Source organism: Nothobranchius furzeri, chromosome 18, assembly GCF_043380555.1.
Source record: "Nothobranchius furzeri strain GRZ-AD chromosome 18, NfurGRZ-RIMD1, whole genome shotgun sequence".
Taxonomy (NCBI): Eukaryota; Metazoa; Chordata; class Actinopteri; order Cyprinodontiformes; family Nothobranchiidae; genus Nothobranchius; species Nothobranchius furzeri.
Genome location: NC_091758.1, coordinates 21,344,474 through 21,358,033, shown reverse-complemented (window position 1 = coordinate 21,358,033; position 13,560 = coordinate 21,344,474). Strand labels below are relative to the sequence as shown.

Genomic DNA, 13,560 nt, shown 5'->3' with positions numbered 1-13,560 from the left:
GGAGAAAACATGCAGCATGCAGGAAGATTAGAGAGAGAAAGGGCAGGAAATTATTCAAATAAAATCAAGAAAAAAAGAAAAAAGCAGGTAGATTTATCCCCAATACACATTTTTTACCAGTGAAAAGCAATAATATATAAGCATTTAATATTTATACATGTGATAGAATCAGATCACCCCAGAAGTCAGTCCCACATCCAGGGCCGTATCAAGGCATTTGGGGACCAAGGCAAATAGGCTTGGAGCCCCCACCATCTCACTCCCTGATCAGTTAATATAAGATGGCAGCGTGCTGACAGTACAGATTGTTGTTGCTTTTATTTAATAAACAATCATTTTAAAGCACTGTTATTATATCTGACTGTTTTTAACAACAATCCTAGCTCAGACACCACATCACTTTCCACATATATGTCATGAGCTCACTGAGCGTCACATTACCACATTCATATTGAAGTTGTTCTGGTGAAAGTAACTTAAAGTAATGCAAAAGTAGTGTAATGCCTTACATTTTAAAATCAGTAATATTGTAATGTAATGAATTACTTTAAAATTAGGGTAACAAGTAATAAATAATGCATTACAGTTTTGAAGTAACTTGCCCAACACTTATCAACATAGAGCAAATACCTAATTAGAAAATAGGTTTGTCTAATTTTTCATATTAAATCTCAGTTACAGAGCCTATAGACCACATAGGCTATTTAATAATGATATAAATCATATCCATAGTTAACTCATGATTCATCACAAACAGCCGCTTATTTAAAAAAAACTTCTTACTTTACCTTGACGGTGTTTTTGTCCTTCCTGTTTTTGTGATATTTAAGTATTTGGGTGGACAAATATGATTCATTTGTTTATTTCTGTTACAAAACAGCACAGATGGGCCAATCTGACCTCACAGAGGAAACTTTATTTGACTTGAGAAAGATGTTTTAAGATGAACTTATTAAAACAAAAAAATCTTCAAACTCTTCAAGGTTTATTTTTAGATGAACAACCTTTAACACTGTTCAGACTTATTTGTTGATACAAGTTGCATGAACAGGCTGAATAAAAGGATATTTCCCTTTGTTGCATTTAACTATTTCTTCTTTAAAGAAGTGCTGATTCAGAAGAGAATAACTGCATTTAGGAAGATTATGACTTGCTACGTTGCTAGAGTTTCTCTCCCTCTCAGCCTCTCTCACTCAGCTACTAATGAACACCTGGTAGGCAGGGCCAGATTAACACTTTGTTGTACCCTGGGCAACAATTTTCAAGGGCCCCATCATCATGACCCAAGGATCACCATAATATGGTCACATACAGAATGTTTTACTGTAATATGCAGTAAATATACTCAATACTTGAATGCCTGATGTCACGTAACCCACTCAGGGTAACCTTTGACCCACCTCGTGTGGACTGACCAATGAGGAGAGGGTCTTAACTTGAGGCCCTCTCTTCATTGGTCAGTCTGCATGAGACTGACTCTCAACTGACGTTCAAAGTCATAGGCAGCGAAGCGTCTCTGTGCAGTGCAAAAGCCCGGGCGGACAGTTTGTTTAATATAGGGTGACCATATTTCCATTTCCAAACAAGAGGACAGGGGATCTTGTTAGGGTTCGATCCCTGCTCCTGGATGAAGAGCCGGACATTTTCATCAGAACCCCCAGTCCGGACACCCGGACAGAGTGAAAAGTGGACACGGTCCATCTCCTTTCCTTTTTGTATTGTTTTCTCTCTGTAAACATGCTGTTAACTTGCTTTGCACATCTTCTAATTGAAATCTGTCTTTATCATATATATATTTTTTTCATAAGCTTGCGTTTGGTGCCCCTCCCCTGGCGTGGTGCCCTACGCGCTATGCGTGGTGTGCGTGTGCAGAGCGCCGGCGCTGCTTGTGGGTGAGGCGGAAAAATTAAAGGAAGTGCTTTTGCAAAACAAAGAAGAGAAAATCCACAGAGTGGCACAGCGTTGCTGAAGCCGTCAATGCTGTGAGTTCTTCAGAGAGATCTGTGGCGGATATTAAAAAAACTTGTCCAATCTGGATTCAATCCCCAGACTCCCAGGTGAGAGTCACACACGCTGACCAGCCAGCCAAACTGAGATCTCTCTTGGCCAAGTAGCCAGGACGCATGATGATCGGGTCACAGTCACAGATGCATGACATTCTGTCTCATTCTGCCCCTTGCTGATAATCTGCATTCCGTATTCTGCGCTTCAGGCTGTGTGTGCGCGTGTGTGCGTGTGGGGGGCTTGCTCTGTGTGCGCATGAAGCGGTACAAGTGGTAACGCTGCTGGAATTCATAATTGTATCCTTCTCAGCAGCAGCACTGCAGGTGTTCTCCATGTCCAAAATGTGTGTATGCCAGGTCCTTAGTCTACTTAAAGTTGTGCACATTTTCCCCTAAGTTTTCTTTTATAAATCCCAAAGTTTGCATAGAAAGTTGCTTATGCAGTTAACCGACCCCGTTTTGTGCTTAAGCAAGCTTGATAAATGAGACCCCTGGTCATTACCCCGTTTTGAATGTACGTCTTGACAGCTATTAGAGCGTATTTTTGTCACCTTTGGCTTACCATACATACAAAGTTTGATCTTGCAACACAACAAGCCCCCTCGACCGGCGGCTTCGCAGCAGGAATTAAGCAGGTTAGTGGCTCCGGAGCAAACTACAGCACCACCGTAACAAGAAAATACCGAGTTTAGACGGTAAAACGTGGAGGTCGTAACCGCTTTTCCACGTGTCTGCTTTGTTAGGACCTCTGCCGCCGCTGACATGACCACCGGGAAGCCACGGAGCATGCTCCGAGAAGCTTCTCATCAGATCATAGCTGGTGGATCAGCTGGTAAGTGTTTTACAATATTGTGCTACCATAATATTAGATGCCATGTTAGGCAAGGGCACGTGAAGCAATATTTACAAAACTACGTCTTTTTCATTAAGACCCCAGTAAAAAATAGTAAATAAATGGAGCATGCTTGTGCTCTCACATGTACCACCAACCACAAACAAGCTTCATATTTTTGGATAAAACTACAGGATATTTAGAATTTCATCCCTAGTTAGATCCCAAATAACTGCTGTTTGCGTGATGGAATGACGCATGCGTAGAGCAGCAACTTCCGGGTTAAGCTACCACGCTTTAGCTCTTAAAGAGACAGCTTCGGCTAAAGTAATGTTTAGTGTTACATTGATTGTAGTTTAATGTTTAACAAAGTTTCAAGACGGCTATTAACTAACTCCGTACTGCTCTGTTAGCTGATTTAGCTGAATGTGAGTATATTTTTTATTTTGTACATTAGTCTTGCACATATTTGTGGTTATTTAGAAGATTGCTTTTGACTTTTAACCAATAAGAATTCATGTAACCCTTTGATGCCTGAATTATGAAATCTTCAACCATGAATTTTTAACAATTTTTTTCATTCATCTTTAGGTGTGAATGAAACAAATTTCAACAAATATTTTTTGCAACAATAATTATTTACAAATAATTTATTACATGTCCACCTCAGTGGACAGTGTGCATTCTGAACATGAAATATGTTTGCTTGACTTACTGAAGTCCAAATAGAGGGGCCCAAATGCAATAAAGTCTTAGCTGTGCTTATTAGCAAAAACAATAAATAACAATTCTGAGTACCTGTCCACTGTAGTGACCATTATGCATCAAAGAGTTAAACAACTATAGGGAGCCTAAGTCACTTCTGCATCATTAAAAAACGAAAGCAAGTCAACAGAGCTAAAAACGCTATTTTCTAATCCGCTTTGCCTTACGCCCTGGATCACACATAGGTGGTACTGCAATTTAAATGAAAAGTATTGATGGTTGTTTTGACCATGCCAGTTATGTACTTTGAGATTTATTATCTTGTAAAAGTTTGTAATTAGCATGACTACAATCTAGAAATCAGCACATCGCATATGTGACGTCACCATAATCTCCTCTCCCCAAAGTAGCTGCTACTTACCAAATGGCCAGATTTATGGTGGTTCCTCCTGTGGGAAGTTTGCAGAATTTGCAGCCCTTTTCCCTCAGGTTTCTCCGTGTCTCGTTCGATGACGTCACTTTCGTGATATGCATTTGTAGTCCTGGACTTATTTTCACACAAAACCTAAAATATCGTTCCCCCCCGTTCGAAAATAAGCACGTTCTTGGTATCAAAATGCGTCTTTAAAATTCACGGACATCATATGTGAAATCCATGGCACAAAACAAGCGGAATTAGAAAATAGTGTTTTTAGCCCCGTTGATTTGCATTCATTTTTTCGTTCTTTTGGGGACCCATGATGCGGAAGTGACTTAGGCTCCCTATACACAATGTAGACTGTTGTTACTGTAACAATAAAGTAACAACAGAAAGAAGTACAATAACCAGTGGCGCTCCTAGGATTTTTTAAATTGGGGTCCAGTAAAGTTTTGGGGTGGGACACCAAATTGGTTCTTTTGGTAAGTTTGTGAGAATTGACCCCGTAGCTGTGTGTTGCAGTGCTCCTTCATGCTTTTTTCATTAGAAATAAACAGACCTATGCATCCAGCACATTTACCTCAAATATGAGAAAAACAAACATTACAGAAAATAGGCACATTTCACACAGCTATTTCTGTTTTTGGTTTATTTTGCTGTTTCAACCAAGAACATCCCAAAAAATATTGGGATTTAGACATTTTTTTTAAAATTATCTTCCTTAGGAAGACATTTATATTTAAATTGAGAATGAATAAATTTAATTAATTTATTTATGTCTTGATTAAAGAAAATTCATGTAGATTTTTGTGAACATGTGTGTGATTCAATAAGGGGGTGGGGGTGCTCTTCCCTAGGGTGGCCATGGCTCTCTTGGAGCCACTGGTAAGGCCTAAACAGGAAGTGGAGATAAATTAATTTTCCATACTCTTTGGTTTAGTGATTTAACCTTTAAATGTTTTCTTTAACTCTGTGTAAATATGTAATGTATAACATGTTAAAATTTTAACTAGATACATTTGTTGAGGTAGAGTTAAACAGTGATGAAAGGGAGGTTCCAGTGGCGGCTGTTGGGGATATTTGTTGGGGCTGGGAGGGCTAAGCATTTACCGTTACGGTGGACCCTAACCCAAACACTAATTCAATGCATTCAATATGTTAGAGAAACGTAGAAACTCAAGCCAACAACTGTATTGGAGAAGACTGAATCTGTTTGTAAAATAGTAACAGAAAAAAAAATCCATATAACTTTAATTCAGATGTTTAGGAAATAAGCCACATTTCATACAGTTTGGGTGTAACACGAAGTGCTGAAGACACAAGTTAGAATTAGTTCTGATGTTATATGACAGAAACAAATGAACTGGGAGGCTGTTTCATTAATGAAAAAGCATCAGATTTTTAAATGTTTAGTAAAATAAAAGTAGCCGATTAAAAAGTATGCAAAACACAAAATGTCTATTAATAAAACAATTCTGATAAAAGAGCGGCTCTATTTGTTTTTACCCTGTGCTTGCATGTTTGAAATAAAACTGCAAATTAAACAAACGCTGAATGAAAATTTAATATTGTTACTTCTATTTCCATTTATTGATCATCTGCCATAATTTATAGGGGAATGTGCATTATTTAGTGAAATTTTCACCAGTAGAACATTTACTGTTTACTCTAAATCAGTTGGTAGAAAATCACCACAGTCATAGGGGTGTTTCTCAATGCAAAGGCTGCACCTACTAAGCAACAAATGTACGGCAGATCAGATGTCGGCAGCTACTTTGGGGGCACATTTCAAGTTTAAATGTAAGTCAACTAATTAAAAATGTTTTTGTTTAGATCCAAAGAAGTTATCTGTGGTTGGTTAGTTGCTAGTAGTTTCAGCTTCGGTGGCGATCGGTTAGTAACTCAATTATTTAATTTAACAAATATATACACAATTTAAAAAGTAAAAGGCTCATTATATATTTATATTTAAACTAATACATATAAAATATAACGTTATCTCCCGTGTTACGTGATGTTACGTGACCGCCGTGGAAGCTGGGGTCACGTGATGCAAGCCTGTTCCATTTAACCGTTTTATTTTGACCAAGGAAGGACAGTGTCCTCGTAAGTAAGGCGCCCGGCCTCGCAAGACATCTCCTCGCAAGGCCAGGCACCTTGACATTGAGAAACACCCAGGCTTTTCACTTCTGAGAGGTCTTCAGGCTCATGTTGATGACATCACTTACTTAAAAAAACAATGAGTGTTTCTCAGTGTCAAGGCACCTGGCAAATACCACGGTGTATTCTAGGTAATTTTTGACCAAGGCTAGGCTACAGGACACCTCTCTTATATCCTCGCTCAGCTAGCTAAACGGCTAACAAACGGAGAACACACGCCTCGGTACAACATGAAAATTTGGAACACGTCTTGGCAGCTCCCGATGACGTATCTCCTAGGCATTCGGAGTGGGGCCAAGACATCAAGGCAAGGTTCCTTGCATTGAAAAACACCCAATGACTGTGATACTTTGACTTTTCCTTACCTCTGTACTCTGTATACGTGTGTGTGTGTGTGTGTGTGTGTGTGTGTGTGTGTGTGTGTGTGTGTGTGTGTGTGTGTGTGTGTGTAATAAATGTTTTATAAAACTGTAGATGAAAAATGTTACTTCTTCAGATATTTTATTGCCAACATTTTGAATTCTGGTATTCCAGAAAATCGTATTTAATTTTAAAACAACTTTGTTAGAATCCATTTCCTGTGTGGTTTGTTGGTTTGGTCGTTTATCTGCAGCTGAACTAAACTTCAGTGTGTTTTTGGGAAGTGTCCTTCCTCCTGTTTATGTGCTCATTCACCGTGTCACTACTGCCGTGTGGTGTTTGTTAGATCTTTCTTTTATCTGTTGGTACAAATTCTGTTTGCCTCTAAAACTCAGTTACATAAACACACTTTCACCAGCCCTCACTTTTCAAAATACATAAGGGGCATAACGTTAAATGTATTTAATGCACATCTGATAAACGGTTAGTTATTATGCTCTTTTATTTCTGTTGCTATTGCATTGTTATAAGTAATTATAGTGATTTTTAAAAGGAAAATACCGTGCAGACCCATTTATAGAAGAAACACTTATGTGTATAGAATTTGGTCTTTGACCTGCGGTTGGGGAACGCTTAGTGGATATTTTTATAGAAGAAGTTTGTTATTAAATCAAAATATATTTTTAAATGGTTTGAAATGTTCTTATTTTAGTGTATTTTTTATTACTTTGTCCGTAATTGAAGCCAAATAAATATAACTTTTGTTAATCTTGTTGTTTTTTCCAACTTTCCTTATTATTATTGTTATTATTATTATTATTATTATTGTAGTAGTAGTACTAGTGGTATAGTAGTAGTAGTAGTAGTGTGTCTCATATTTAACCTAGTTTGACTGCTTATTGAACTGAGTGTATTTGGTCTAATGAGGGTTTCAGATGTAGTTTATTAGTCTTCTCTGTTATCAACGGGCCTCAGAGGTTTCTAGCAGGGCAGAATGAGCTGACTGCTCCTCCACACCAGAGCTGCTTTTCCTGACCTGATTTTGTGTTAACAAGGATGGAGAGAGATTATTTATGTGCAGGCAGGTCACAGGGCTCCTGGTAAAAGAGGTTTAGTTGTAGAAAGAGTCAGACTGCTGTCTGACAGGCAAAAGCTCCCTAAGCCACTATTTAAAATGTTGTTGAAATTGACGCTGCTTTGTTTTGTTTAGCAGATTTAACAATCAGATGCTTCAGATGTTTCAAATCAGAGCAAAGAATCAGGATTTCGGATGAAATGGAAATAAATACAAATGTGTAAATAAATGACATTTACTTGGAAGAAAATTGTTGCATTTGTGAGGTATAAATAAGTGTAACAGGAATACGTATCGGCTAAAGGTTCCTCATCTGTTCAACCACTTATGTAACTATCAGCCAATCACAAAGCAGCTACTCATGTAGACACCTGGTGAAGATGATGTGCTGATGTTCAATCTGATAATCAGATTGATGAAGAAAATAGATTTAAAGGCTTTGATTGTGTTTGTTGGTGCCAGACGGGCTGGTCTGAGGATTGTGACTCACAACCATCCTTATGGTTTACAGAGAGTTGTCCAAATTCAGCAGCAGCGTGATGGAGAACATCTTGTTGAGGTCAGAGGAGAATGATGAGACTAGTTCTGTAGATGATAGACAGACAACAGTAGTTCCGTTCTGCTGGACATCCTCTCTGAACCACAAAAGCAGCAGCAGAAGACCTCAACAGGCACCTCTCCTGTCAGCTAAGAACAGGAAACGCACTTCTTGGTCTGTTGGGTCTGGATTTCAGTTGCAACATTTGGAATTTGGTGTCACCAACAAGAAGCATGGATCCATCCTGCATTGTCTCTACGCTTCAAGCTGCTGTGGCTGGTGGCGGTGTAACGGTGGTGGTGGTGGTGGGGGGGGGGGGGGTCTGCTCCAACTCTGGGCCTCTTACCTGAGCCTTAACACCACAACCTACCTGAGTATTGTTGCTGACGACTTCCAGCATGCACCTTACAGCTCAGATCTTCTAACTGGTTTCCTGATGAGTTCACTGGCCTGCACAGTCAGATCTCAGTCCAGTCCAGAACCTCTGGCTGCTGCAGGTGCAGCAGGAAGGTCACATCTATGGGGGTTGTGGAAAGTCGTTGATTAACGTTCACTTCATTCATTCATTTCATTCAGCGCAAACTCAATGTGTCATTCACATGTTTTCCACCAGGGGGCAGATGCTTCCTGCCTAATACAGTGGAAAGGCGCTCTAGAGCCATGGATGCTCTGCAACTCGTCTCCAAATGATTTACATTCTGACAGAAGAAGGAGTAAGAAAATAATAAAACCTCAGCGTCCTAAAAAGCTACTAAACCTATAAGATGATGAAAACATAAACGAAGTCATGATGATTAAATACCTGACAGCAAGATTAGCTAATCAGCCTGCTCGCGCTGGAAGGTTTGCTTCGAGGCTTTTGTTATTTCCTCGGTAGATGCTTTGTAAAAACTCCATGAGTAAATCGATCCGTCCTCCTGTAAATGGACTGTGACGACATGAGACGGACTCCCCGCGTCTGATTGGCGCACTTCTCCCCTCAGACCGCCGCTCTGGCTGCGCCAGTTTTAAACAGGGGAGCAGAAATCAGTCTGCGGAGAACAAATAAAGCCGCTTCAGTGAAGGAGAGGAAGAAAAAAGGGAGAGAAGGGAAATAAAATAAATACAGTTAAACTAAAAACGCATCACGCGCTCACACGGCCTGCACTTGTGCGTGCGTGTTTGCTTTTTCTCCGCAATTTCCGAGCGGCTGCGCCAATCACAGTCGAATTAGGCCTAATATTTATTTCCAGAAACAATTGTGGAAGTCTGGGAGGGTCTCTGATGGAGCTCCTGGAGGACATGTTGTAGACAGATGTTTAGATGACCTCATGTTGTTGATTCTGAACTAAAGCAGTCTCCTTTAATGTGTGCTTTGGCCCGCGCCAATACCCATTTACATTTTTGTTCCATCTCTGACGGTGAGGTTGTGATGTTAAAACGACATCACTGCGCTGGACACACGTGTCTTTTTTACGTTCATCCTTCAGTAGGAGCAGGATTTATCTATCGGCCTCCAAAAAAACCCGCTTTCCTCATTGACAGACATAAATGGGTTATTTTGGTGACTTTCTTCTGTGTGAATGTGTTCAGGCTGCAAATGATGAAACTCATCATTACACCAGCCAGAAACGATTTATTATCTGTGTCATCCCGGCAAATTAATCGGCAGATAAATGAGAAAATAATGGTCTAATTGCGTCCTTAAATTAAAAGGATGATAAATGCTGTTGCTGCATTAATAAATGCGCGTTTTCGGGGTTTTAAATGTATTGAAATAGACATAATTAGATATGAACAACAAAATGACAAGTTTTGAACAAATATCGAAGAATAACTTCAATAAAACACAAAAATATGATTTGTGAGTTTTATTCTGTAGCCTTCGTGGCAAATATTATTATAGTAATTTAATAATAATAAAGTTATCGTGATTTGAGTTTCATGTTCGTGGCCTCTCCGTGCGTGCGTTAAGGAACGTAAAAACTGCTTTTACATTTTAAATTCAAACGTCTCCATGTTTGTTTAATTTTATTGACCTTTTAGCCTCCGGAGTGTTCTCCAAAGGACTTGTTTAAACTAAATCTATTCATTATTAAAGATCCCAGACTCAAATCTTCATTTAAAACATAAAATAAACACTCGATCAGAAAACGATTATCTCTCGTTCAAGTCTCCCCAAACCCGGACGCACAGAAGCAGAGCAAGTGCGTCTTCATTCAGAACCTGTGACGTGGGAGCTCGTGCTGCGCTCGCGACGTTATCTTGATGACGTGATTGATGAGAAGGGTTCGGGTGCGGAAGTTTGGGCGGCGCGTGCACGTCGTGTGTGAAGCGAGCCCAGAAAAGATAGGAGCCACACGCGCAAAGCTCAGCTTTGGCTCGAGCCAAGAGGCGCGTGCGCTGCCGGACGCGCACTGCTGCATGATTTATAAACACCAAGCAACAAATCTCCAACGGATCAGTGGTTTTTAATTAATAACAGAGTAATTGTGACATCATTTAGAACATTTTCTTCCCAATAGAAATATTTTAATAAACTCTTTATTTATCCCAAATAGAAAAACCACGAAAGCTGCTTTAAAACTCATTGTTCCAACAAAAGGAGAATCTAGTTTGTTAGACTAAAATTGAAACCATGCAGTTTTTTAATTTTCGTCTTTACAGGGATATTTGTAACTTTAATAATATTTTTTAGTTCATTTTATCTTTTTATTTACTAATAATGGCCTTCGGGTTATTTTGCTCAACATATACATGTTTTTTTATGTTTAACTTCCGCAGTCGAAACATGTCAAAGTAAAAAGATGTGTGAATGATTAAATCACAATGTCTTTGATGTCATGTCTCTTATGTACAAATCAAACAAATACGGCTTTGTGCATAGATTTTAATAACCTTGTGTACTTGACTCATAAAATATACATATATGTAAATTGTATCAGTTATAGTTTGATTATTATGTTGGAGAATTTTTCTGCCCTTTTTCAAAACTTAGGATGAAATTCTGTTTAGATATTAATGAAGTTTATGTTTTATGGCAGCAGCAGGTTGAAAAGGGCCGATGTTTAAGATCAAATGTAGAGTAAAAAAATCATTAAAGGTGAAAACACATAATATACACTTGTCCAAGTAGATCATTTGTATTTGGTTATAAAATGTTAGAGTTTTAAAGTAGATTTTAATTTCCTTACACCTATTCCACTTTAAGATCACTCTGGGGGTGGGGGGCACAAACCAGCAGGAGTTAAGTAAATGTACACAAATGATGTGCTGGAATTACAAGAAAATCTGGTTTTTGGTCATTTTTTTGATGATCTCATGTCAACCATAATAAAATCAACCCAACATGCAGAGGTCTTCTGGAAAGTCGCATTGTGTGTGCGTGTGCGCGTGCATGTGTGTGTGTGTATGTGTATGTATGTGTGTGCGTGCTGCATCAGGGGGAGATGTTCTCTCCAGGAAACAAACGAATATAATTGCTTGTATTTGTGGGTGAAAATGAACACATGGGAGTAGATGCGTTTGTAAGTCGGCGGTTTTTGGATTCTCTTCATATTTTCTGAGTCGTCGTGTTTATTTATTTACCGTTTAAACAGTTTTGATGTTCAGAGCAGCAAGCTGTCACCGTGTGTACGCTTTGCATTGTTATTTAAATGATAAATTAGTGTGAATATAAACACGGGAACTTTTCTAAAACGTGAAGTCAAGAGTCGCAACATCCCCGCTGTTTACGCTCCGACACGTTGTTTCTTATGAACACTGACGTGTGTTGAAAAGTTTTGAATTGGGCATTTAACCTCCTGCCCTGCAACTTGTAGAGGCAGCTGGTAGCAGGTCAGGCATGTGGGCCTTTTCTGCCGGATAGATTACTGATCCCACCCCCTTTTCTCTGTCAGACTTTTGATGTGTTGTGTAATAGTTTCTGTATTGTTTCAGAAACACAAAAGGTCAAGGCCACGAGAAACCTCATGTTATTCCAGCTGAATCAGAAAGCTCCGATACAGTAATTACAAGCCCTTCATGCTCCCTCTGCAGGCACTGACATATAAATAAACATAATAAGTACTGTCAAAAAAACAAAAACGGACTCTGAATTACATGGCTGCTCTGTCCTGGTGTATTTGTGTTTGTTCATCTTGTGTGTTTGCCCTGCGATTTTTCTGGATGAGCTGGAGTTTTACAACACAGGTCTGTGCTGTGAGCTGCAGCCAAAAACCATAATTCTGTCTCCCCTTTTGGCTCAGGATCTGGGAGACCGGCTCTCCCTTTCTGGGTTAACTCTATCAAGATGAACAAGCGCTTGAGCCAAGGCAGTAATCATAATGTAATTTGTTGTGTTCACGAGCCAATTTGTGTCATCTCCGAGGATGAATGTGATACCGTTAGCCTGGCGAGTGCAAGACCCGGAGCAAAACTTTAGTTATGGAAGTTAAAATGTTTAAATACTTTGTTTTATTACTGATAAAATGTTGTGGAGGGGGACATATTTAGGTTAAAATGTTACCCTTTACGGATGGCTCTTTGAACAGCCTCAGTTTGGAGAAGTAGAGCTAAGCTCATCTTGCGCACTGGTGGAAAATTAAAAACCTGAAATGTGTTAATTGTTTAATTATCATTTATAAAATCACATGTGTGATTCCATATGTGTGGATAATAGGGCTGTAGCGAAGCGTCGATGACATCGACGGCTCGATTCTAAAAATTCGTCGACGTCAGATCCGGTAGTCGACGCACCGCGCCCACTTGTTGCATCCCCAGGAGTTTGTAAATAGAGGAGGAATCTGCCTGTTTTTCCTCTAGTTCGCCCTCTTCTCCACCTTCACTAACATCTCCGCCAAATACTGAAGACCCGGAACAATGTCCGTCCACTACTAGATTCCTTTCCTGTTTTGCCCGCCTTCGTCTCCCGGCAACGGACAACAACTTCCAGGGTCAGATGCGCTGCTTCGTCTCTATCGCAGATGTAGAAAATCACCAGGAGCGTGTCTCCCTTCATAAAGGAGCTTCTTTCAGACATTAGGAGAGCTGTTTTTGTGGTAGCAGTCTCTCCTCCGTGCTGGTCTGTTTGCTGCTGGGTGTTTTTAGTTTATTTAAACTTGGTAACTTGAACTTAACGTTGGTAAAGCTACTGTTAGCATTTTCGCTAACAGCTTCTTGCATTTTGGTAACAGCTGTTACGTTTTGGTTTAGAGTTCATCTTTTTTGTGGTGCAGATCTCCCTTTTATTACATTTAGAGTGTTGTGGGTTTTCGGTTTAGTTTAAAATATCACCATAAGTTTGGTTTAACCACCCAGTTTAGAGTTTGGACCTTTGGAGATTTGTATTTTGGTCCAGAACCCAGTAATCTTTGCCCAGTGGGACATCCCTAGTTATTTGTACTTTTGTTTTAATTCCCCACAGGCAGAATTAGTTTTATTACTCACAACCTGTGGATGGAAAGATTTATGTTTTTTGTAGTTGTAAATAAACCTGATCATCATTTTAAC

The 13,560-nt window shown here is 39.4% G+C and overlaps 1 protein-coding gene across 1 annotated transcript in view; it reads left to right on the top strand.

Moving 5' to 3' along the window:
• The first annotated feature begins 2,564 nt into the window (after positions 1-2,564).
• The window catches only part of slc25a21 (solute carrier family 25 member 21), a 137,462-nt gene continuing 126,466 nt past the window's right edge, over positions 2,565-13,560 (top strand). Inside the window, exons 1-2 of the mRNA XM_015969583.3 lie at positions 2,565-2,638; positions 2,747-2,835. Coding sequence (XP_015825069.1) covers positions 2,766-2,835 — 70 coding nt within the window. The 5' untranslated portion in view covers positions 2,565-2,638; positions 2,747-2,765. The remainder of the gene's footprint in view (positions 2,639-2,746; positions 2,836-13,560) is intronic.